This window comes from Bufo gargarizans, chromosome 9 (assembly GCF_014858855.1).
Source record: "Bufo gargarizans isolate SCDJY-AF-19 chromosome 9, ASM1485885v1, whole genome shotgun sequence".
In the NCBI taxonomy this organism is placed as follows: Eukaryota; Metazoa; Chordata; class Amphibia; order Anura; family Bufonidae; genus Bufo; species Bufo gargarizans.
In genome coordinates this window covers 116,578,186-116,605,495 of record NC_058088.1, presented here as the reverse complement: position 1 = coordinate 116,605,495, position 27,310 = coordinate 116,578,186, and the positions used below count along the sequence as shown (strand labels likewise).

Below are 27,310 nucleotides of genomic sequence, written 5' to 3'. Positions count from 1 at the left end.
CACATTGTAGTTTGTGACAGTCATAAATTTGATTCAATATATCTCACCTTTATTTATGAAAAAATCCTAAATTTACCAAAAATGCGGAGAGAAAAAAATTGCAATTTTCAAAATTTGTATTTCTCTGCTATTAAAGCAAAAATTGATACCTCATAAAATATTTATTACTTAACATTCCCCATGTGTCTACTTTATGTTGGCATCATTTTGTAAATGTCATTTTATTTGTTTAGGACATTAGAAGGTTAGAATTTTAGAAGCAATGTTAAAATTTTCTAAACCTACTTTTTAAAGGGAACCTGTCATGTGGATATTTGATTATAATCTAACTAATTATATGTAATCATTAACTACTAAGAAGTACCTTAGCTGTATTCACTTACTGGTGTGACAGATGGTTACCTCATAACATACACACAAAGATGCCGCATGCCACCTGCTAACGAGCTGATGTGAGTCCTGCGTGATGTCATTGAGTCCAGCGTATATTTAATTCAGAGCTATAGCCACTCCCCTGCCCACCTGCTGCTGATTCATATGGAAACAAACTGTCATTCAGCAGCAGGTGGGCGGGGAGAGTCAGGAGCTCATAAATATTCCTGACTCATCATTATCAGCTGGAGCTTTTCAATACAAGATGTTGGCAGATTGACTGGGTCAATTAAAGAAAGTGACCCAGCATTTTGCTAAAAGAATCAGTCACTTATTTATGTTGCCCTTAGTTAGGACACCATAAAACTGGTGAAAGGTTCCCTTTAAGGACCAGTTCAGTTCTGAAGTCCCTTTGTGGGGATTACAAAGTAGAAACAACCCATAAATGACCCAATTTTAGAAACTAAACCCATCAATCTATTCAAAACTGATTTTATAAACTTTGTTAACCCTTTAGGTGTTCCACAAGAATTAAAGGAAAATTGAGATTAAATTTAAAAATTTAACTTTTTTGGGCAGATTTTCCATTTTGATAAATTTTTTACTGTAACACATCAAGGGTTAACAGCCAAACAAAACTTAATATCTATTACACTGATTCTGCAGTTTACAGAAACACCCCACATGTGGTGGTAAACTGCTGTAAGGCCTCTTTCACATGGGTGTCCCCGATTTGCTCGGAATGCGTCGCGTGTGCATTGCGGGAAAACCACACGAGTAGGAACACAATTGCAGTCAGTTTTGACTGCGATTGCATTCCGATGTTCAGTTTTTTCCACGTGAGTGCGTGTGAATGTGGTACCCAGACCCGAACCTGGACTTCTTCACTGAAGTTCGTTTTTGGGTTATGTTTTCTATTCATTTTATTATTTTCCTTATAACATGGTTATAAAGGAAAATAATAGCATTCTTAATACAGAATGCTTACTAAAATGTGCATTGAGGGGTTAAAAAATAAATAAATAAAATAACTCACCTCATCCACTTGTTCGCGCAGCCAACATCGTCTTCTTTCTTCTTCTTTCAGGACCTGCAAAAGGACCTTTGATGACGTAATCGCGCTCACCACATGGTGACGTCAGCGCAGGTCCTGCTGAATGAAGATAGAAGGATCTTCTGAAGTGATTGGGCGTGCACAGCTCCGGTGCCGATCCGATCACCATGACGTAATAGTGCGTCAAATTGCGGCAAGTCATCTGCCGTCATGACGTACTATTACGTCATGTGTCAGGAAGGGGTTAAGATGACTGATAGCTTTCTAATAAAATAACTGTATTGAGATATGCTCTATTTTTTTTACGGAAACATGTCTCTCATGCCCTTCATGTTTGTGTTTTGATATTGCATGGTTTTGTGTGTCTCCTGCCCATTTTTACTTTTTGTAGCCCTATGTTTTTCTTGCTTTGAAAATCTAGTAAACACAGAATGTTAAAAAATGTATTCAAATTAAAGGGATTGTGCAGCCAGTACATATTAATAACCTATTCTCAGGATAGATCATCAATATGTAATCGGTGTGGGTCCGACTCCTGGCACCCACACGATCAGCTGTTTGAAGCGGAGATGTGCTCATGAGAGAGCATATTCCTCTTCAAGATTACACTGTCTGTCGTCTTGCTTGAAGCAGTGGCGCAATTTGAATGGGACTAGCACTTTTAATTACTCTGCACTGCCAAGACAAGTGAGGCGTAGTGTAATCTTGAAGACAGGGACGTAGCTAAAGGCTCACAGGCCCTGGTGCAAGATTTCATCTTGGGCCCCCATTCCCTTAGTGCTTGTTGGCAAGGGGCAGGGGAGCACATAGCCTTCCTGCTGCCAGAGGCAAACATTGAAATGGCACCCCCTCATGCCAAATTCTTGACCTAGCCCCTTCCCTCTAGCCAGAGGTCTAAATTGACCAGCATGCACTTTCTATAATGCCAGTGTCTTATATGGCACAAGGGTTTTTGGGCCCCCTCAGGCTCCTGGGCCCGGTAGCGACTGCAACCTCTGCACCCCCTATAGCTACGCCCCTGCTTGAAGAGGAAGCTGCACTTGCAATGCTGCAGTAACAGAAAGAAGATACTTGCTGCTGCCAGTTTTCTGGTGCAAAAACTGGTTAACTTGTCAGGCCACATAGACCACACTGCATCCCATCCACTTTTTAGAACGTGACGATTGCAACAGACAGGAAGTAAAAAAAAATCAGCTCAAAAGAATTTAACTAATGGAATATTAATTCCCTTCATTTCAGGGGTAGACAACCTCCGACACTCCAGCTGTTATGAAACTACAACTCCTAGCATGCACATTTGTGCTGCTCTTCTCAGAATTCCCACAGAAGTGAATGGAGCATGCTAGGAGATGTAGTTTCACAACAGCTGGAGTGCTGGAGGTTGCTGACACCTGCTTCATTGCATTGTAGCAACTTTTTATTTTTTTCCTTTATTAATTTTTTTCAAAAAGTAGAAAATTACAATCTTCTAATTCATTATAGATAACAATGTGATACAGCATAATCTCATCTTATATCAAATCTCCCTCTTATCTTCACCCTCCCATCCCCCCCTCCAACCCCCTTTTTTCGCGGAGCTGCCGTCATTAACTAGTGTTGTAATTTCCAATCGCCCCAGATCTGCAGCCAAGCTGCTTTCTTTCCCACCGTTTGGGCAAGACTATATTCGTACTGCTTTACCCTGTTCATATACTCCATCCACTCCCGGAGATTTGGATATTTCGTAGAGCCCCAGTACTTAAAGGGGTTGTCCAGGTTCAGAGCTGAACCTGGACAGCCCTCCATTTTCACCCCAGCAGCCCCCCTAACATGAGCATCGGAGCAGTTCATGCTCCGATGCTCTCCTTTGCCCTGCGCTAAATCGCGCAGGGCAAAGGCATTTTTCAGAGTTCCGGTGACGTACCGGGCTCTCCATGGGGCTGACAGGAACCCCGGTGACGTCACCGGCACTGATGGGCGGAAGTTACCGCCCGGCAGTGTGTTATTAAAAACAAAAGAGCCTGTGCCCTGCGCGATCTAGCGCAGGGCACGGGAGCGTATCGGACCATGAGATGCTCCGATGCTAGACTCAGGGGGGCTGCCGGGGTGAAAATAACGGTATGTCCGAGTTCAGCTCTGAACCCGGACAACCCCTTTAACTATTATTATTTTGGCTAAGGCGATGCCCCGTAACCAAAGTAATTGCTCGGTTTTGTTTTTATCTATCTCTGGGAGCATACCTAGGATCACGTACTCAACACGTGCTTCGTATTTCATAGGGGAGCTGTTCTGTAGTTTCCAAAATATTTTGATCCAGTAATCTTTTTTCCCCGGACATTCCCACAATAGGTGTTTGTAATCTCCTCTATCTTTGTTACATTTATAACAGTTCTGTTCTCTGTCTTTGTAGATAGTGTGCAATAGTACTGATGTACTGGAGCTTTATTTCTTCATTTATCTTATCGATGTCCCTTATCAATGTCATCCAGTGGGGGTTGAGTTTAAAATTCCTATTTTTGATTAATTTTTTATGGCTATCAAATATTATCATAACCGGGGCGTGATCGAAGATGTCATGACTTTCATAATGAATTTTTTTAACCCTATTAATAAGCCCAAGGCTGGCGAGGGCCAGATCAACTCGCGACATGGACCTATATGTGTTACTGAAGCAAGAGAATACTTGCTTATTTCCATAGAGAGATCGCCATATATCAACCAATGCCATTTCCTTACACATTCTGAATAGTAATGTACTTGAACTGGCATTTTGTTCGTAGTCATTTATGGTGGATATCCTGTCTATTTTTATGTCCATGACCGAGTTGAAATCGCCCACCACCAGCACCGGGCAATCCTCTCGTGTTGAAATATAATCCATCAATTTACATAACACATTTACTGTGAAAGGAGGTGGAATGTATATAAAGGCAATGATACTTATTTGACCCTGCCAATAACAGTGAAGAAAAATATATCTACCTTCTTGATCAATCAGTTGTTCTATTGGGTCATAGTCTACCTGTCTATGAACGTAAACGCTAATTCCACGGGAGTATGTGGAGTAACAGGAGTGGTATTCGTGAGAGGCCCATCTCCTTCCGCCCAGCGCTGCCACTTTTTCACCTGATAGGTGTGTTTCTAACAAGGCCACTATGGCCGGCAGATGTCTAGAAACTAGATCAAACACTACACACCTCTTGATTTTATCTGCAAAACCGCGAATATTCCATGTCAATATTCTTGACATTTTTAGTTATTTATCTTTTTATTTATCTTTTTAATTTTAAGACCGCGCAGAGCGGGAGGAAAGGGGCACCCCCAACAACACATCTTCAATGCCTTCACTGTCCCCCGCGGAAAAAACCCTCCCTTCCCCCCCACCCCTACCCATACTCCCGTGCTGACCTGCGAGTTGCTGAATGTGACTCATAGGTCTCTAACTATAGGTTATCCCCCCTCCCCCCCCACCGTTTACCCCCCCCAGCTCCCCACTGTATTTCTGCAAGAAATTATTTAATGCCCTTAGAGTCCATCCAATCAGCAGCGTCACTTGGATTGGAGAAGAATTGAACTGTTTCTTTATAGATAACCCGTAATTTCGCCGGATACATCATGGAATATTTTAGTTGGGCTTGTCTCAGTCTCTTCTTTACATCTTTATATTCTCTTCTTTTGTCTTGCGTAGCTTTAGAAAAATCCGGGTATATCTCTATATTAGCGTCGTTATATTTCACTGTCTGTATCTCTCGTTTCCACCTGAGGATGTTGTCCCGGTCTCTTGAGGAGACTATTTTAATTAATAGTGGTCTTGGTGCTGACCCTGGTGGTAATTTTCTTATTGGAATACGGTGTGCTCTCTCCACTATATGTGTTGAAGCTGCGTCTGCAGTTATTACTTTGTCTAATAACTATTTTTGGATGAAGCCTGTGGGGTCGTCTCTTTCGACTCCTTCCGGAAATCCCACTAGTTTGAGATTACTTCTCCGGGACCTATCCTCCAAATCCGCCATTTTTTCCTTCAATGCTTTATTGTCCCTTTCTGCTATTTCAATCCCTTTTTTTATCTGATTGGTTTCTTTTTGTAATTCTGTAGTCAACGTTTCGTACTCTTTTATAAGTTGCCTCATTTTATTTAAGTCATCTCGGATTACTGAGATGTCAGTCTGCACTGCTGCCACCGTCGTTGTCAGGGTATTTAATGATTGGTTAGTTGTTTTAACTGCCTCCAATATACCCGCTAATTTGAGATCGATATTGCTCATCTGATCGTCTGCTTCTGATGGCCTGTTTTCCCCCACCCTGTTTAGTGGATTTTCAGTTTCATCATATTCCTCCATCTGTGGTTGCTGTTTCTGATTACTCCTCGTCTTACTTGGTGGAGGTGGAGATTTAAGATATTTATCTAGCTGCGACATGGTGTTCCGTCCCGTGCCACCTTTAGGTGAGGAGGTTCCCACCGACTTTCTATTTTGTAGTTTGGGACCCATATTTTATTTTATTTTTTTATTTTCCTTCCCCACCCTGTTACGAAGTTGCTTTTGAAATTTATATAGCATGGAAATACACAAATCCCTGTATTTCTAAACAAACAGTCAGAAATGTCTTATAATACAGGCGAAAAAAGCAGGGGGTCTTACGTGTCCTTGGTCTCCTAGTTCCTGAATCACGGATAACTTTAGAGTAAGGCACTCACACCTACGTTATTCAGCGGCCGTCGCTTGTCGCTGGGCAGTGGACCGATGTAGTCGCCTGGAACTTGGAGGTTCAGGGGTCGGAGGGATAGCGGAATGGCGTCTGGTGCAAAAAACGGACTTTACCGGTATAGCACCCAGGGCAAAACTTCACAGCTAGATAGCCCCTGCAACTTCAGGGCAACAAGTGGGGCAGCAGGCCATGAGGGCAACCGTTCTCAATGCGGCTGAGGGCAGATGATAATTCCAGGGAGAGCGCAGCAGATCAGGCAGCAGATGGAAGGGGGAACCTGTTCTCAGCCCAGTTAAAGCAGACGGAGCCTCCAGAGCCTGAGATACGGCTCAGCGTACAGAGCTACACACCGTTTCCAGCACAGTCCGGTACAGGCATGGACCCATGACTTCTAAAGCTGAAGCTGACTCGACGAACTCACAGGGGCAGCATCCTGTATGGCGTGAGGTAAGACCGGCTACCTCCACAGATGCCGCGACGTCTCAACAGGGGTGTGAGCAGCTCTGCCGCGACACAGACGGTATGTCGGCGCTGTGGCAGGGGCTGGAGCAGGAGCCAGTGTTGGGGGCGGGGGAACCGCAGCACGCCCGATGCTACGTCATGCCGCTGCGCCTCTCCCCCCTCTTGCATTGTAGCTACTTAACAAAATAAAAATACCTCTTTGTCTCAAACTATGTAGTCAGAGTAGTTTTAGAATCATGTTTTAAGGTCAACATGGGAATTTTAAGCACAAAGGGAGACATTTATTAAGACTGGCAATTTAGACACCGGTCTAAATCCCTCTCCGCTGCCAGTGGATGCGCCAAAATTATGCTGAGGCCCGGCCTCTACATAACTTTGGCCAGTGTCGGACTGGGGTGTCTAAGGCCCACCAGTAAAATTTATTTTGGGGGCCCACCGTACGCATACATTCAAATATTACCTGGTCACACAGCAGCAAGATGCTTTTATATGAATATAGGCTGGTTTAGGTGCTGTACATTGAATACATGTATGTAGTGCAGTAAGTCTATGTGTTATGTGCCACTTGTGAAGGAAGGGGGGGGGACTAGGGGCCTACCTTGCTCAGGGGCCCACCAGGGGATTCACTTGTACCCCTGTGGGACAGTCCAAGCCTGACTTTGGCGCTTCCACTGACTGCGCGGCATGCTTTAATCTACGAGCCTGCCGTTCTGCCCTCTCTCCCACCCACGCCGCCCCCCCCCCCCCCTTTTTCACCACTTTTCAAAAGTGGCATGAGTGGGAAAAGAGCAAATTTTGCCACCTTTGCTGCAAAATCTGCTACATAAATACCCCAAAAGTTGCGTATAAACGTTAATAAATGTCCCCCAAAGAATTGCAATCCTAAATAAAATATACTGCATGTTCATTATTAACAAAAATCCTAAGGCTGGTTTTATACAAGCGAGTTCAATGTGTGAGCTCCCATCCTGCCTTACGTAGCACTGATAGGACCGCTATGTAACCCTTAGGGTTTCTTTAAAACGATCGGATCCCGTGAGTAAAATCCACTGCGTGAAAGAGTGCCAAGCCAGAGACACGGAGCATTAACATGATTGATGATGCTCTTTGCCTCTCTGTGACCTTTTTACTACAAAAACAACTTTATCTCAATGTGATTTTGTAGTAAAAATATCACAGAAAGGCATCAAGCATTATTAATTATGTTAATGCTCCATGTCTCTGCTGGTCGGAAAGGGGCTCAGCTCTCATTCACACAGCAGATTACCCGCAAGGCATCAGCTCGTGTGAAAGAGGCCTTAGGGCTGTTTCACACGAGCGGATGCCGTGAGTGACATCCGCTGCGTGAATGACAGCCAAGACCCGATGCAGACAGCAGAAGCACGGATCATTAACATAATTCATAATGCTCCGTGCCTCTCTGTGATCTCTTTACTACGAAATCACAGTGAGATAAAGTTGGCACTGTGATTTCGTAGTAAAGAGATCACAGAGAGGCACGGAGCATTATGAATCATGTTAATGCTCCGTGCTTCTGCTGTCCGCATCGGGTCTTGGCTGTCATTCACACAGCGGATGTCACGCACCGCATCCGCTCGTGTGAAACAGCCCTTAGAGTTCTGGAATGTAACACTGACAGTATTATGTACATTCCAGAACTCTAAGGCTTACATAGCATCATAAATCAGTATAATACTATGCGATCCTATCAATGCTATGTAGGTCAGGAAGGGAGACACATGCAGCGAGTTCAATACAGCCTAAGCTTTATAAGGTCATAACTATGGATGAGCGAATCGACTTCGGAGACTTCGGCTCCTGCTCCGTACAGTATTAGAATGAAGTTTTATGTGAATCGACTTCGGATGTTTCATCCTTAGTCTATTTGCTCATCCCTAGTTATAACTGATGCTAGACTCTAGATAAGGATTGTAAAATTATAAAAGAAAAATTAATGCACAATTACCTTAACCAAAAGGAACTTTGATCAAAAAACTTCTTTTCATACATTTCTACTCCAAAGTTATAGCACAGTATAGACAGGTATGAAGCCTGCAAACAAAAATATTTTCCTGTATGAACAGTACTGTATAACAAAGTACTAAATAGATTAATGGCCTAAGAGATTTATATTACATTACCTTAACCTCTTTAGGACACATGACGTACCGGTACGGCATGTTGTCCCGGTACTTAAGGACACATGACGTACCGGTTGGTCATGTGTATTTCCGATCATCGCCACCCGGTGGGCGGTGATCGGAACAAGGTGCCTGTTTGGCTAAATGCGCGGGGGGGGGCCCGAAATTCAGACCTGCGGTTTGCGGCTTCTCAATGGTGCGGCAGCGGGCGCAGGTGCCATCGGGTCCCCGTGGAGCTGTAGTCAGCGCGATGTATCCACGGGTCCCCGTGGAGCATGGAAGTCAGCGCGATGCCTAAGGAAGGCATTGCGCTGCCTTCCGGTGACAAGCCTATGAGATCCAGCCCCCTAGATCTCACAGGCCGGATGCTGTATAAGTAATACACATGGTATCACTCATACAGCCAATGCATTCCAATACAAAAGTATTGGAATGCATTTTAAAGGAGTAGATCCTAAAAATAGGGGGAAAAAAAAGTATACAATCACCCCTACCTGAGACAATCGCCCAAAAAAAAAAATAATATGGCTCAGAATATGGAGACACTAAAACAAAATTTGTTTTGTTTTAAAAAAGCTGTAAAACTTACATAAATTAAAAAAAGTATACATATTAGGTATCGACGTGTCCATATAGACCGGCTCTATAAAAATATCACATGACCTAACCCCTCAGATGAACACCGTAAAAAATAAAAACTGTGCTAAATAAACAATTTTTTGTCACCTTACATCACAAAAAGTGTAATAGCAAGTGATAAAAAAGTCATATGCACCCCAAAATAGTGCCAATAAAATTGTGTTCTCATCCCGCATAAAAATTTGACCCTATGTAAGATAATCGCTCAAAAACTGAAAAAAACATGTCTCTCAGAATATGGAGACACTAAAACATGATTTTTTTTGTTTCAAAAATGAAATCATTGTGTAAAACTTACATAAATAAATAAAAAGTATACATATTAGGTATTGCCGCATCCTTGACAATCTGGTCTATAAAAATACCACATGATCTAACCTGTCAGATGAATGTTGTAAATAACAAAAAATAAAAACTGTGCCAAAACAGCTATTTCTTGTTAACTTGCCTCACAAAAAGTGTAATATAGAGCAACCAAAAATCATATGTACCCTAAAATAGTACCAACAAAACTGCCACCCTATTCTGTAGTTTCTAAAATGGGGTCACTTTTTTGGAGTTTCTACTCTAGGGGTGCATCAGGGGGGCTTCAAATGGGACATGGTGTCAAAAAATCAGTCCAGCAAAATTTGCCTTCCAAAAACCGTATGGCATTCCTTTCATTCTACGCCCTGCCGTGTGCCCGTACATCGGTTTACGACCACATATGGGGTGTTCCTGTAAACTACAGAATCAGAGCCTTAAATATTGAGTTTTGTTTAGCTGTTAACCCTTGCTTTGTAATTGGAAAAAAAAAATATTAAAATGGAAAATCTGCCACAACTTTTGAAATTGTATCTCTATTTTCCATTAATTCTTGTGGAACACCTAAAGGGTGAACAACGTTTGTAAAATCAGTTTTGAATACCTTGAGGGGTGTACTTTCTTCGATGGAGTCACTTTTTTGAAATTTCTATTCTAGGGGTGCAACAGGGGGCTTCAAATGGGACATGGCATAAACAAAACCAGTCCTGCAAAATCTGCCTTCCAAAACCCATATGGTGTTCCCCTCCTTCTATGTGCTACCGTTCGGCCAAACAGTAGTTTACGACCACATATGGGGTGTTTTTGCAAACTACAGAATCAGGGCAACCCATTTTGAGTGTTTTTTGGCAGTTAACCATTGTTTTACTCCTGGAAAAAATTGATTATATTGGAAAATTTTCCAAAAAATTTAAATTTCTAAATTGTTTCTCCATCTGCCATTAACTCTTGTGGAACACCTAAAGGGTTAACAAAGTTTGTAAACCCAGTTTTGAATACCTTGAGGGGTGTACTTTCTTAGATGGAGTCACTTTTTTGAAATTTCTATTCTAGGGGTGCAACAGGGGGCTTCAAATGGGACATGGTATAAACAAAACCAGTCCTGCAAAATCTGCCTTCCAAAACCCATATGGTGTTCCCCTCCTTCTATGTGCTACCGTTCGGCCAAACAGTAGTTTACGACCACATATGGTGTGTTTCTGCAAACTACAGAATCAGGGCAACCCATTTTGAGTGTTGTTTGGCAGTTAACCCTTGTTTTACAACTGGAAAAAATAGATTATATTGGAAAATTTTCAAAAAAATAGAAATTTCAAAATTGTTTCTCCATCTGCCATTAACTCTTGTGGAAGACCTAAAGGGTTAATAAAGTTTGAAAAAACAGTTTTTAATACCTTGAGGGGTGTAGTTTCTAGAATGGGGTCATTTTTGGGAGGTTTCTATTATCTAAGCCTCACAATATGACTTCAAACCTGAACTGGTCCATAAAAAGTGGGATTTTGAAGATTTCTGAAAAATTTCAAAATTTGCTTCTAAACTTCTAAGCCTTGTAACATCCCCAAAAATAAAATATCATTCCCAAAATGCTACAAACATGAAGTAGACATATGGGGAATGTAAAGTCATCACAATTTTTGGGGGTATTACTATGTATTACAGAAGTAGAGAAACTGAAACTTTGAAATTTGCTAATTTTTCCAAATTTTGGGTAAAAATTTTATTTTTTTATGCAAAAAAAAAAACTTTTTTGACCCAATTTTAGCAGTGTCATGAAGTACAATATGTGAAGAAAAAACAATCTCAGAACGGCCTGGGTAAGTCAAAGCGTTTTAAAGTTATGAGCACTTAAAGTGACACTGGTCAGATTTGCAAAAAATGGCCTGGTCCTTAAGGTGAAAATGAGCCTGGTCCTTAAGGGGTTAAACACTGGGGATCAGAGCATAGGTTTGATTGGGGGTCTTATAAACATTGGGGGTCTGATCTGAGGTCTGATTAGAGGTCTTAACATTGTGGGCTGACTGACCTTGGGGATCTGATTGGGGCTCTGAGCTTAGATATGATTAACATTGGGGGTCTGAGCTGACATCTGAAAAATATTATTTTTCTTATTTTCCTCCTCTAAAACCTAGTTGCCTCTTAGGGGCAGATGTGTCTTATAGGGCAAAAATACGGTATAGGTTGTTTTTATGGGAAAACATTCAGTATAATATGTATATCATTAATTTAAATTCCTGCTCATTCTGGGCTTTGAAGCCAAGGAGGCGGTCCTATCAGTGATTGACAGCTCTCTGTGTATCACAGAATGAAAAGGAATTTAAAGTAATGGAATACAGAACATACTAAATCTTTTCCCACAAAACTATATGTCATTATGTCAATCTGCTCAGCTACTCCTGCTCTATAACATGCTGCCTGAAACTCAGACACCATGTTCAATGTGACAGGTTCTTATTAATGCCTTCCCTCCGTCTTAATGTAAAATTACATTCGCTGTGGGGGATTAAAACAGCAGTTGTATGCCTCATTCACACATCAGTGTTTTGGTCAGCGATTTCCATCAGCGATTGTGATGCAAAACCAGGTCATTGTGATCGGGCAGGCACCAGAGCTGTGCGCGCCCGATCACTACAGGGGCCCGGCAGTCCCTGATAGCTATGCCCCTGCTGTATCCACCGGCATCGCTGTAAAAGCCGATGCCAGCAGATTAACCCCTTCTATGCCGCGGCAAGCACTGACCTCGACATAGAAGGTGCATACGGCGGGTGAGGGAGCCCATCGGGTCCCTGCGCTGCTGTGGCTGGGACCCGATGGGTGACAAGGCAGCCCGATGCCATGCACAGGCTGCCCAATGCCTTGCATGGCATCGGGACCTGCCTTCTAGGGGGGCCAAGGATATCCAGCCCCAGGCTCGTCTCCTAGGCAACCTGTTAGTGTATTACTCAGTGTAATACACTAACAGGCAATGCATTACAATACAGATGTATTGTAATGCATTGCATAGGGGGCCAGACCCCCAAAAGTTGAAGTCCCAGAGTGGGATATAAAAAAAAAAAAAAAAGTTTCAAGTAAAAAAAAAAGCCCATTTCCTCTGATTTTATTATTAAAAAAATAGAAAAAAGGAAAAAACATACATATTAGGTATCACCGCGTCCATAACAACCGGCTCTTTAAATATATCACATGATCTACCCATCCAATAAACACCATAAAAAAAAGCAATTTTTGTCACCTTACATCACCAAGTGATCAAAAAGGTACCAATAAAACAATCACCTCATCCCAGAAAAAATTAGCCCCTTCATAAGAAATGCGCTCAAAAAAATAAATAAAAAAAATATAGCTCTCAGAACATGGAGACACTAAAACATAATTTTTTTCTTTCAAAAATGCTATTATTGTGTTAAAGTGAAATAAATAAAAAAGTTAACATATTAGGTATTGCCGCGTCCGTAACAACCTGCTATATAAAAATATCATGAGCTAACCCCTGAGGTGAACACCGTAAAAAAATTCAATAAAAACAGTGCCAAAAAAAGCCATTTTTTGTCGCCTAGCATCACATAAAGTGCAACACCAAGCGATCAAAAAGGCATATGCCCCCAAAATAGTACCAGTCAAACCGTCACCTCATCCTGCAAAAAATGAGACCCTACCTAATACAATCAGTCAAAGAATAAAAAAGCGATGGCTCTCAGACTATGGAGACACTAAGGCTACTTTCACATTGGCGTTTTAGCTTTCTGTTTGTGAGATCCGTTCATGGCTCTCACAAGCATCCAAAATGGATCAGTTTTGCCCTAATGCATTCTGAATAGAAGAAGTTCTGCTCAAAATGCATCAGATTGCATCAGTTCTCTATGACACAATCCATCTTGCTATGTTAAAGCTAATACAAACGGATCCTTTCTGAACAGATGCATACGGTTGTATTACCTGAATGGATCTGTCTGTGCAGCTCTATGACGGATCCGCACCAAACGCGAGTGTGAAAGTAGCCTAAAACAACATTTTATTAGTTTCAAAAATGCTATTATTGTGTAAAACTTAACTATATAAAAAAGTATAGATATTAGGTATTGCCACGTCCGTAACAATCTGCTCAATAAAAATGTCACATGACCTAACCCCTCAGGTGAACGCTGTAAAAATTGCTGTTTTGGCACAGTTTTTACTTTTTATTTTTTACAACATTCATCTGACAGGTTAGATCATGTGCTATTTTTATAGAGCAGGTTGTTACGGATGCAATTATGAAATATGTCTACTTTGTTTGCTTCAGTTTTACCTAATAAAGCATATTTTTTTTTTTTTATACGTTTTTGTGTCTCCATGTTCTGTATATCATATTTTTTAAATCTTTCTGCCGATCATCTTGTGCAGGGGCTTGTTTTTTGCAGTTAGAGTTGACATTTTTATTGGTACCATTTTTGGGCACATATGACTTTTTGATTATTTATTATTACATAAAACAATTGGACTGGCTCACAGTATTTTTGCATACATAAAAATGTATTTGCCCACTAAAATGTTAAAATATTAGACATAACCTAATTACATGTCAACATATCAGCATGAATATATACAAACCGGATTCCAAAAAAGTTGGGACACTATACAAATCGTGAATAAAAACTGAATGCAATGATGTGGAGGTGCCAACTTCTAATATTTTATTCAGAATAGAACATAAATCACGGAACAAAAGTTTAAACTGAGAAAATGTACCATTTTAAGGGGAAAATATGTTGAATCAGAATTTCATGGTGTCAACAAATCCCCAAAAAGTTGGGACAAGGCCATTTTCACCACTGTGTGGCATCTCCCCTTCTTCTTACAACGCTCAACAGACGTCTGGGGACCGAGGAGACCAGTTTCTCAAGTTTAGAAATAGGAATGCTCTCCCATTCTTGTCTAATACAGGCCTCTAACTGTTCAATCATCTTGGGCCTTTTTTGTTGCACCTTCCTCTTTATGATGCGCCAAATGTTCTCTATAGGTGAAAGATCTGGACTGCAGACTGGCCATTTCAGTACCCGGATCCTTCTCCTGCGCAGCCATGATGTTGTGATTGATGCAGAATGTGGTCTGGCATTATCTTGTTGAAAAATGCAGGGTCTTCCCTGAAAGAGATGACGTCTGGATGGGAGCATATGTTGTTCTAGAACCTGAATATATTTTTCTGCATTGATGGTGCCTTTCCAGACATGCAAGCTGCCCATGCCACACGCACTCATGCAACCCCATACCATCAGAGATGCAGGCTTCTGAACTGAGCGTTGATAACAACTTGGGTTGTCCTTGTCCTCTTTGGTCCGGATGACATGGCGTCCCATATTTCCAAAAAGAACTTTGAATCGTGACTCGTCTGACCACAGAACAGTCTTCCATTTTGCCACACTCCATTTTAAATGATCCATGGCCCAGTGAAAACGCCTGAGCTTGTGGATCTTGCTTAGAAATGGCTTCTTCTTTGCACTGAAGAGTTTCAGCTGGCCACGGCGGATGGCACGGTGGATTGTGTTCACTGACAATGGTTTCTGGAAGTATTCCTGAGCCCATTCTGTGATTTCCTTTACAGTAGCATTCCTGTTTGTGGTGCAGTGTCGTTTAAGGGCCCGGAGATCACGGGCATGCAGTATGGTTTTACGGCCTTGACCCTTACGCACAGAGATTGTTCCAGATTCTCTGAATCTTCGTATGATGTTATGCACAGTTGATGATGATAGATGCAAAGTCTTTGCAATTTTTTGCTGGGTAACACCTTTCTGATATTGCTCCACTATCTTTCTGTGCAACATTGTGGGAATTGGTGATCCTCTACCCATCTTGGCTTCTGAGAGACACTGCCACTCTGAGAAGCTCTTTTTTTACCCAATCATGTTGCCAATTGACCTAATTAGTGTTAATTGGTCTTCTAGCTCTTCGTTATGCTCAAATTTACTTTTTCCAGCCTCTTATTGCTACTTGTCCAAACTTTTTTGGGATTTGTTGACACCGTGAAAATTTGAATCAACGTATTTTTCCTTTAAAATTATACATTTACTCGGATTAAACGTTTGATCTGTCATCTACGTTCTATTACAAATAAAATATTGACATTTGCCATCTCCACATCATTGCATTCAGTTTTTATTCACAATTTGTTTAGTGTCCCAACTTTTTTGGAATCCGGTTTGTAGATACATACAATGCGGAGCTCACGCATACATTTATATAACAGGAGTACTCCAAATGGATGTGACCTCTTGGTTTGCAATATTGGCGTCTGTCTGCAAAATCATATCTTGGGGACACTCCCTCATATCTTGGGGATACTTCAACAGTGGTTGCGTTATTGGAAAATATGTACTGTCATCCAAATTGGATACTTGCCACACTGGACGTGAGTTCCTTGTATACGAGCATCAATCATAGTCAGGGTATACAAGCAGTATCTAAAATTCTGTCCCAGAAAAGCATTCTAGCCACAGAACAACTTCAATTCATACTGGATGGGATCAATTTTGTACTTAGTCATAATTATTTTCATTTTGAGTCTAGTTATTATTTACAAATCACTGGCACCACCATGGGTACCAAGTTCGCCCCGAGTTATGCTAACTTGTTCATGGCAGCATGGGAACAGGATACCATCACCCCTAAACTTGGGGCGGACCTGGTCCCATGATGATATTCTGATGATATTCTGTTAGTTTGGGGAGGATCACATGCAACACTGTTGCAGTTTATAGATGAAATTAATGAAAAGGGCTCAATTTGAAATTCACAGCAAATATTGATCTACAAACAGTAGAATTTCTAGATTTGCGTATATATAAGAAACACGAAACCTTTGTCTTTAGTACGTACCAAAAGGATGTAGCTAAAAACAGTTTTATCCTTACCACAAGTTGCCACCTCCCTAGGTGGCTCTTAAATGTTCCCTTTAGCCAGTTCAGGCGCTTAAAACAAAATTGCACTGAACAAGATCAATTTGAGGCAGAGGCACAACACATGAAAGTGCAATTCTTGACGAAAGAGTATCCTAATGGACTACTTGAGGATTCAATACAAAGGGTGAGACAGTTGGATAGAGCCTCTTTCTTTAAACCCAAGCAAGTATTTAATATTACCCAAGAAGAAGACATGACAGCAAAAATAATTTTGCCATTCAATAAAGATTATAGGATGGTAAACAATAATGTCCATAAACATTGGCATCTATTAAAGGATGACAAGACTCTGGGTTCTATACTCCCGGCTCACCCTCCAATTGTCTACACCCGGGCCCCTAATTTGGGACTCCAGGTAGCTCCGACGATAAGAAAGAAGTTTATAAAATCAATGACAACTCCATGGTCTAACTTGAAAGGTTTTTTCAGGTTTGGTTGTTGCCAAAACTGTAGACAGACACACTTTGATAGGAACACAAAAGAGATAACATCAACCTCTAATAATTTTAAGTGGGAAATCAAAGAAATTCTGTCATGTAACAGCAAAGCAGTTATTTACATCATTCAATGCCCATGCCCAAAGCAGTACATAGGGCGCACAAAAACAGTATTCAAGCCTAGGATTGCAGAACACATTAATAATATTAAAAAACAGTCAAAAGCACATCCCTTATCAAAGCACCTCAAATTACATCATGCGGGAGACCCCAGCAAGATTAGATTTTCTGCCATAAAATTGGTCAAGCAAGACTGGAGAGGGGGTGACTTTGTAGCCAAAATGTCCAGACAAGAATCTAAGAAGATTTTTGAGTTTGGATCTCTGATGCCTCTAGGACTGAATTCAGAGATGGAAATCTTCAGCTTTCTATAGGGGAGGTGGGTTGGATTACACGGGTAGTCAATGCCGGGCTGTATAGCAGCGCATTGACTTCCCCTGCATCCTTCCCTCCTCTCCCTCCTTTTCATTTTAAATTTATGATCTATAAATTATTTCATATGTATTTAAGCATTTCTATGTTTAGGGAGCGGATTGGGTGAGTGCAATCTGCAAATTATTTGCGGCTGCACGATCCAGAATCCAGACAAGATATTGTACCAAGCCCAACAAGGGTATATAAAGACATGACCAGCTGGTCTTCATTCAGCATTTCACATTTGTCTACTGAGGAAGGAACTGCTGTTCCGAAACGCGTCTAGTGTGAACTTGACCCAGCTATTGGTGCGTTATTTCTAATTCTGCAAAAAGGACTTTTTTGATTATCACATCGAACTTATTTAGAAAGGAGTTTGATATCAGCCCCAAGCGGTGCCTGCGGTAAAACATCATCACAGCGGATCAACCAATGTCGACTGGTTCAACCTTGTGCAACAACTTTGTCAAGTAGAACCGAATTTTACATCGGCCGAACTCTGCTTCATTGATTTCCGCCACCCCGACCAATTCAAGTGGATGACATCATCGACCAACAAACCATCTTCCGGGTTGGTCACGTGAGACGCCACGGAGAACGAGTCGAGGGACTACTCCGCAAGAGGAGGTAGGAAATCAACATTAGTTGAAGGCGGTATAATCATCATCAGTAAGCAGTGTTTGAGTGCAAAGGTTTTCTTACCAGCGACCGCAGAGAGAACATTCTTTGAACCATCTAGGTTCTGACTACCGGCAAAATAGTATACAACTATACGAATATTCGAGTGATTTAATTGTACGATTTTTGCAGACAGACGCCAATATAGCAAACCAAGAGGTCACATCCATTTGGAGTACTCCTGTTATATAGATGTATGCGTGAGCTCCGTATTGTATGTATATATATATTCATGCTGATATGTTGACATGTAATTAGGTTATGTCTAATATTTTAACATTTTAGTGGGCAAATACATTTTTATGTATGCAAAAATACTGTGAGCCAGTCCGATTGTTTTATATTAATTTACTTGTTTTCAGCTAGTAACTGAAAAGCTGGGCTCCAGTAGTTTGCTGGTGGAGCTTCTCTAAATATGCATTATTTATTATTACACTTTATGGGGCAAGGTGACCTGAAAATTGGTTGTTTTGGCAGTTTTTATTTATTTTTTGGTTACCTCACAAAAAACGTAATATAGAGCAATTAAAAATCACATGTACGGGGAGCGTGGCTTGGCTGCAGAGTTTAATGGACGCCTAATCCAGCAGCTCCTGTACAGCAGCGACTTCTCCCCAGAATTTTACCCCCAATTCTACCTGGATCCATCTGCAGACATCTAATCAGCCTCCTGATACAATGGGGTAACCGAAAAGGCTACTCCCGAGGGTGAGCAGCGAAAGTCTGGAGAAATGCTTCGACAGAGGGAAAATCCAACATGGTTCCCGGAGCCCAGACACCGCTACAGCTCCCTCTTTATCTCCCGCGCCTGTCCTAGGGCAAACTGCCTACTCATCTCCTCTGACCCCTCTGGATTCCTCCCACCTCGACTCACCTCCGTTCCCCACCACAACGGAAGACATTGGAGCAGCAGGATCCAGCTGTCCTATCATCCAGGATGGCGCCGCAAACACCGGCTTCTCCCCTTCCTCCAGCCCACAGAAGAGGAGACCAGAACTACCTAACGACACACAGGTCTCCTCTCCTCCTCAAAATATGTCAACCCAAGGGGAAGATTATTTTACTAACTACACTGTATCAGATAAGCTAGTGTCAGGAGACACACTAAAGCAAATGCTGCTAGCATTAAAATCATCTATGCAACATGATCTAGCAGCCATTATTGCTCCACTGTCTTCCAAACTGCAAGATGTAGACCAGAGAGTGACAAATATTGAATCTAAGATGTCAGATTTTGCTGCATCCCAAAATTAAGTTATTGATGCACATAACGAAATGGCAGACAAATTGTTACATTGAAAATGACAAATCTGGGGGATCGCCCGCGGAGAAACAACATCAAATTTCACGGTATCCCAAAAGATATCACCAACCCTGAGGTGCCTTCTTATATTCAAAAACTTTTTCTGACTCTCCTCCCAAAGCTGTCACCCCAGGAACTTATCATTGATCGAGCCCACAGGGTTCCGAAACCAAAACACCTAGGTCCAGAAGTACCTAGAGATGCGCTGGCACGCGTCCATTTCTTCCCTGCAAAGGAAGCTGTGATGTTGGCAGCCAGAAAAATGGGGACTCTCCCTGCCCCTCACCATCCCATCCGAATGTACACAGACCTCTCCACGGCCACATTGAGACAAAGTCGCGATCTATTGCCTATCACACTCTCCCTGCGCAAGCACAACATAGATTGCAAGTACCCAATGAAGTTACTCATCTCCAAAGATGGAGGTGCTCATTTGGTCCGCTCCTTTGAAGAGGGGAAAATTCTACTAAAAGGATGGCAAATTACCATTTCTGCTCTTGCAACAAGCTCTCCTCATCCCCATACTTCTCATAAAGGAACCTGAGAGTGTCATTTTAGTGACTTTCCAGTTACCGTTCTTTTATCCAGGTTCTCTACCCTACTACTGGTCCGTTTGAAGATACTACGTGGGCAAGCCGTGAAGATTACCTCTTCCTCCTCAACCATCCGAATCAGCTTGTAACGAACATTCCTCTCAAAGATACATCCCGATCTTGATCTCGTTCATCCAGGTGGTACCAGCACCTATTGTCAGCACTGATAACTCCTTTAGCCATCATTAGCGCAATCCCTGATCTGTTCTAGTCCACCCATCTTCAAAGTTGCTCCAACACTTGGCTTCGACTTGGAACTTTTGCCCCTCCCTGTAGACAAAGTTTACTGTCTACTTTGGATCCCTTTTTTAATTTCTTTTATTGTTCTTCCTGCAAAGCATTATTATGTAATGTTCTTCAACAGGCTTGTTTCCTTTCTAGTTTGCTTTGAGCACTACAGCAGCCGTCTCTAGCACCGTAGACCGAGACCATGAGATTGAAAATCCTATCTCTCAACTCCAAGGGGTTAAATTGTCCATAGAAAAGATCATACCTTTGGAAAGAAGCGATGTGTAGTAACGCTGATATACTTTGCGTTCAGGAATCTCACCTGTTGCAGAGAGATGCATGAAGGATTAGACATCGCTTGTTTCCAACTATTATACACTCTAATTATGTTAAGAAAAGCAGAGGTGTATTCATAGCCACTAAAAACTCTGTCTCTTTTTCTTTAACCTCACAGGTTGTTCATTCATGGGGCAGGTATGTGATCTTGGTATGTGTGGTGAACATCAATTACACTATTGTGAACATTTACGCGCCCAATGAACATCAGGTTTCCTTCCTACACAGAGTTATGAAGAAGGTTCACAAAGTTAAACAAGGTAAATTAATAATTAGAGTTGAGCGGACACCTGGATGTTCGGGTTCGAGAAGTTCGGCCGAACTTTCCGGAAATGTTCGGGTTCGGGATCCGAACCCGACCCGAACTTCGTCCCGAACCCGAACCCCATTGAAGTCAATAGGGACCCAAACTTTTCGGCAATAAAAAGGCTGTAAAACAGCCCAGGAAAGAGCTAGAAGGCTGCAAAAGGCAGCAACATGTAGGTAAATCCCCTGCAAACAAATGTGGATAGGAAAATGAATAAAAATAAAAATAAAATAAATAAAAATTAACCAATATCAATTGGAGAGAGGTCCCATAGCAGAGAATCTGTCTTCACGTCACCCACCACTGTAACAGTCCATTGTCATATATTTAGGCCCAGGCACCCAGCCAGAGGAGAGAGGTCCCGTAACAGAGAATCTGGCTTCATGTCAGCAGAGAATCAGTCTGCATGTCATAGCAGAGAATCAGGCTTCACGTCACCCAACATTGGAACAGTCCATTGTCATATATTTAGGCCCAGGCACCCAGGCAGAGGAGAGAGGTCCCGTTACAGAGAATCTGGCTTCATGTCAGCAGAGAATCAGTCTGCATGTCATAGAAGAGAATCAGGCTTCACGTCAGCCACCACTGCAACAGTCCATTGGCATATATTTAGGCCCAGGCACCCAGGCAGGGGAGAGAGGTCCCGTAACAGAGAATCTAGCTTCATGTCAGCAGAGAATCAGTCTGCATGTCATAGAAGAGAATCAGGCTTCACGTCAGCCACCACTGCAACAGTCCATTGGCATATATTTAGGCCCAGGCACCCAGGCAGAGGAGAGAGGTCCCGTAACAGAGAATCTGGTATCATGTCAGCAGAGAATCAGTTTTCATGTCATAGAAGAGAATCAGGCTTCACGTCAGCCACCACTGCAACAGTCCATTGTCATATATTTAGGCCCAGGCACCCAGGCACCCAGGCAGAGGAGAGAGGTCCCATAACAGAGAATCTGGCTTCATGTCAGCAGAGAATCAGTCTGCATGTCATAGCAGAGAATCAGGCTTCACGTCACCCAACATTGGAACAGTCCATTTGCATATATTTAGGCCCAGGCACCCAGGCAGAGGAGAGAGGTCCCGTAACAGAGAATCTGGTTTCATGTCAGCAGAGAATCAGTCTGCATGTCATAGCAGAGAATCAGGCTTCACGTCACCCAACATTGGAACAGTCCATTGGCATATATTTAGGCCCAGGCACCCAGGCAGAGGAGAGAGGTCCCGTAACATAGAATATGGCTTCATGTCAGCAGAGAATCAGTCTGCATGTCATAGCAGAGAATCAGGCTTCACGTCACCCAACATTGGAACAGTCTATTGGCATATATTTAGGCCCAGGCACCCAGGCAGAGGAGAGAGGTCCCGTAACAGAGAATCTAGCTTCATGTCAGCAGAGAATCAGTCTGCATGTCATAGCAGAGAATCAGGCTTCACGTCACCCACCACTGTAACAGTCCATTGTCATATATTTGGTCCCAGGCACCCAGGCAGAGGAGAGAGGTCCCGTAACAGAGAATCTGGCTTCATGTCAGCAGAGAATCAGTCTGCATGTCATAGCAGAGAATCAGGCTTCACGTTAGCCACCACTGCAACAGTCCATTGTCATATATTTAGGCCCCGGCACCCAGACAGAGGAGATGTTCATTCAACTTTGGGTTGCCCCGCAATATAATGGTAAAATGAAAATAAAAAGAGGATTGAATGAGGAAGTGCCCTGGAGTACAATAATATATGGTTAAGGGGAGGTAGTTAATGTCTAATCTGCACAAGGGATGGACAGGTCCTGTGGGATCCATGCCTGGTTCATTTTTATGAACGTCAGCTTGTCCACATTGGCTGTAGACAGGCGGCTGCGTTTGTCTGTAATGACGCCTCCTGCCGTGCTGAATACACGTTCAGACAAAACGCTGGCCGCCGGGCAGGCCAGCACCTCCAAGGCATAAAAGGCTAGCTCTGGCCACGTGGACAATTTAGAGACCCAGAAGTTAAATGGGGCCGAACCATCAGTCAGTACGTGGAGGGGTGTGCACACGTACTGTTCCACAATGTTAGTGAAATGTTGCCTCCTGCTAACACGTTGCGTATCAGGTGGTGGTGCAGTTAGCTGTGGCGTGGTGACAAAACTTTTCCACATCTCTGCCATGCTAACCCTGCCCTCAGAGGAGCTGGCCGTGACACAGCTGCCTTGGCGACCTCTTGCTCCTCCTCTGCCTTGCCCTTGGGCTTCCACTTGTTCCCCTGTGACATTTGGGAATGCTCTCAGTAGCGCGTCTACCAACGTGCGCTTGTACTCGCGCATCTTCCTATCACGCTCCAGTGCAGGAAGTAAGGTGGGCACATTGTCTTTGTAGCGTGGATCCAGCAGGGTGGCAACCCAGTAGTCCGCACACGTTAAAATGTGGGCAACTCTGCTGTTGTTGCGCAGGCACTGCAGCATGTAGTCGCTCATGTGTGCCAGGCTGCCCAGAGGTAAGGATAAGCTGTCCTCTGTGGGAGGCGTATCGTCATCGTCCTGCCTTTCCCCCCAGCCACGCACCAGTGATGGGCCCGAGCTGCATTGGGTGCCACTCCGCTGTGACCATGCTTCATCCTCATCCTCCTCCACCTCCTCCTCATCCTCCAGTAGTGGGCCCTGGCTGGCCACATTTGTACCTGGCCTCTGCTGTTGCAAAAAACCTCCCTCTGAGTCACTTCGAAGAGACTGGCCTGAAAATGCTAAAAATGACCCCTCTTCCTCCTCCTCCGCCTCCTGGGCCACCTCCTCTTCCATCATCGCCCTAAGTGTTTTCTCAAGGAGACATAGAAGTGGTATTGTAACGCTGATAACGGCATCATCGCCACTGGCCATGTTGGTGGAGTACTCGAAACAGCGCAACAGGGCACACAGGTCTTGCATGGAGGCCCAGTCATTGGTGGTGAAGTGGTGCTGTTCCTTAGTGCGACTGACCCGTGCGTGCTGCAGCTGAAACTCTACTATGGCCTGCTGCTGCTCGCACAGTCTGTCCAGCATGTGCAAGGTGGAGTTCCACCTGGTGGGCACGTCGCATATGAGGCGGTGAGCGGGAAGGCCGAAGTTACGCTGTAGCGCAGACAGGCGAGCAGCGGCAGGATGTGAACGCCGGAAGCGCAAACAGACGGCCCGCACTTTATGCAGCAGCTCTGACATGTCGGGGTAGTTGTGAATGAACTTCTGCACCACCAAATTCAGCACATGCGCCAAGCAAGGGATGTGCGTCAAACCGGGTTAGTCCCAGAGCTGCAACGAGATTTCGCCCATTATCGCACACCACCAGGCCGGGCTTGAGGCTCACCGGCAGCAACCACTCGTTGGTCTGTTGTTCTATACCCCGCCACAACTCCTGTGCAGTGTGGGGCCTGTCCCCGAAACATATGAGTTTCAGAATGGTCTGCTGACGTTTACCCCGGGCTGTGCTGAAGTTGGTGGTGAAGGTGTGTGGCTGACTGGATGAGCAGGTGGAAGAAGAGGAGGAGGAAACCGAGTAGGAGGAGATGGCAACAGGAGGCAAAGAATGTTGCCCTGCGATCCTTGGCGGCGGAACGACGTGCGCCAAACAGCTCTCCGCCTGGGGCCCAGCTGCCACTACATTTACCCAGTGTGCAGTTAGGGAGATACAGGTCCCTGGCCGTGCTTACTGGTCCAGGTATCTGTGGTTAGGTGGACCTTGCCACAGATGGCGTTGCGCAGTGCACACTTGATTTTATCAGATACTTGGTTGTGCAGGGAAGGCACGGCTCTCTTGGAGAAGTAGTGCCGGCTAGGAAAAGCATACTGTGGGACAGCAAGCGACATGAGCTGTTTGAAGCTGTCTGTGTCCACCAGCCTAAATAACAGCATTTCATAGGCCAGTAGTTTAGAAATGCTGGCATTCAGGGCCAGGGATCGAGGGTGGCTAGGTGGGAATTTACGCTTTCTCTCAAATGTTTGTGAGATGGAGAGCTGAACGTTGCCGTGTGACATGGTTGAGATGCTTGGTGACGGAGGTGGTGGTGTTGGTGGTACATCCCCTGTTTGCTGGGTGGCAGGTGCCAACGTTCCTCCAGAGGCGGAGGAAGAGGCCGAGGCGGCAGCAGCAGAAGAGGCCGAGGCGGCAGCAGCAGAAGAGGCCGAGGCGGCAGCAGCAGAAGAGGTAGCAGAGGGAGCCTGAGTGACTTCCTTGGTTTTAAGGTGTTTACTCCACTGCAGTTCATGCTTTGCATGCAGGTGCCTGGTCATGCAGGTTGTGCTAAGGTTCAGAACTTTAATGCCTCGCTTCAGGCTCTGATGGCACAGCGTGCAAACCACTCGGGTCTTGTCGTCAGCACATTGTTTGAAGAAGTGCCATGCCAGGGAGCTCCTTGAAGCTGCCTTTGGGGTGCTCGGTCCCAGATGGCGGCGGTCAGTAGCAGGCGGAGTTTCTTGGCGGCAGGTGTTCTGCTTTTGCCCATTGCTCCCTCTTTTGCTACGCTGTTGGCTCGGTCTCACCACTGCTTCTTCCTCCGAACTGTGAAAGTCAGTGGCACGACATTCATTCCATGTGGGGTCTAGGACCTCATCGTCCCCTGCATCGTCTTCCACCCAGTCTTGATCCCTGACCTCCTGTTCAGTCTGCACACTGCAGAAAGACGCAGCAGTTGGCACCTGTGTGTTGTCATCATCAGAGACATGCTGAGGTGGTATTCCCATGTCCTCATCATCAGGAAACATAAGTGGTTGTGCGTCAGTGCATTTTATGTCTTCCACCGCTGGGGAAGGGCTGGGTGGATGCCCTTGGGAAACCCTGCCAGCGGAGTCTTCAAACAGCATAAGAGACTGCTGCATAACGTGAGGCTCAGACAGTTTCCCTGGTATGCATGGGGGTGATGTGACAGACTGATGGGGTTGGTTTTCAGGCGCCATCTGTGCGCTTTCTGCAGAAGACTGGGTGGGAGATAATGTGAACGTGCTCTATCCACTGTCGGCCACCCAATTGACTAATGCCTGTACCTGCTCAGGCCTTACCATCCTTAGAACGGCATTGGGCCCCACCAAATATCACTGTAAATTATGGCGGCTACTGGGACCTGAGGTAGTTGGGACACTAGGACGTGTGGCTGTGGCAGAACGGCCACGTCCTCTCCCAGCACCAGAGGGTCCACTAACACCACCATGACCATGTCCGCGTCCACGTCCTTTACTATATGTTTTCCTCATTGTTATCATTCACCACAACAACAAAAATATTATTTGACCCAATGTATTGAATTCAAATTCAGGCCTTTTTTTAAAGACAACTAACACTATCTGGCTATCTATTTAGGTACCGTATTACACTAATACTGGCACAGCAGTAACAACAGATTTAGCTGACTATAAATTTGAGGCCTATTATTTAGGCGCTGGGTGACAGGTATACGTTTACAGACAGAATTGTGTGAAGTTATTGAGAATGACCCTATGTGCACCTTGAATCTAATATACCCTTTTAGGGATAAATTTAAAGTAGGCCTGATACAGCAGAAACCACTAATTTAGAGAATTGCTAAATTGGGAATTGTATTTCAACCCAGAACAAAAACTGTGCTTTGACGGACACTAAATAACTTGACCAGCCACAGCAGTAGCGACAGATTTAGCTGGATATAAATTTGAGGCCTAGTATTTAGGCGCTGGGTGACAGGTATGGGTTTACTGACAGAATTAGACTTGGAAATGCACAGTAGCGTGTGTGTGAAGTTATTCAGAATGACCCTATGTGCACCTTGAATCTTATATGCCCTTTTAGGGATAGATTTAAAATAGCTCTGATACAGCAGAAACCACTAAATTAGGAAATTGCTAAATTGGGAATTGTATTTCAACCCAGAACAAAAAATGTGCTTTGACGGACACTAAATAACTTGACCAGCCACAGCAGTAACGACAGATTTAGCTGGATATAAATTTGAGGCCTAGTATTTAGGCGCTGGGTGACAGGAATAGGTTTACTGACAGAATTATACTTGGAAATGCACAGTAGCGTGTGTGTGAAGTTATTCAGAATGACCCTATGTGCACCTTGAATCTTATATACCCTTTTAGGGATAGATTTAAAATAGCTCTGATACAGCAGAAACCACTAAATTAGGAAATTGGTAAATTGGGAATTGTATTTCAACCCAGAACAAAAACTGTGCTTTGACGGACATTAAATAACTTAACCAGCCACAGCAGTAACAACAGATTTAGCTGGATATAAATTTGAGGCCTAGTATTTAGGCGCTGGGTGACAGGTATACGTTTACTGACAGAATTAGACTGGGATATGGCCAAAAAATAACCACACTATTGATGGTTACATGCACTTGGTGTGACAGCTTGACCAACCACACTATTGAGGGTTAAATGCACTTGG

General features: G+C 43.6%; 1 protein-coding gene across 1 annotated transcript in view; it reads right to left on the bottom strand.

Annotated features, from left to right (window-relative positions):
- Nucleotides 1-27,310, bottom strand: part of TEX11 (testis expressed 11) — a 1,226,647-nt gene that overhangs the window by 931,353 nt on the left and 267,984 nt on the right. The window contains exon 7 of the mRNA XM_044268992.1: nucleotides 8,541-8,626. Within this exon, the coding sequence (XP_044124927.1) occupies nucleotides 8,541-8,626 (86 nt within the window). The remainder of the gene's footprint in view (nucleotides 1-8,540; nucleotides 8,627-27,310) is intronic.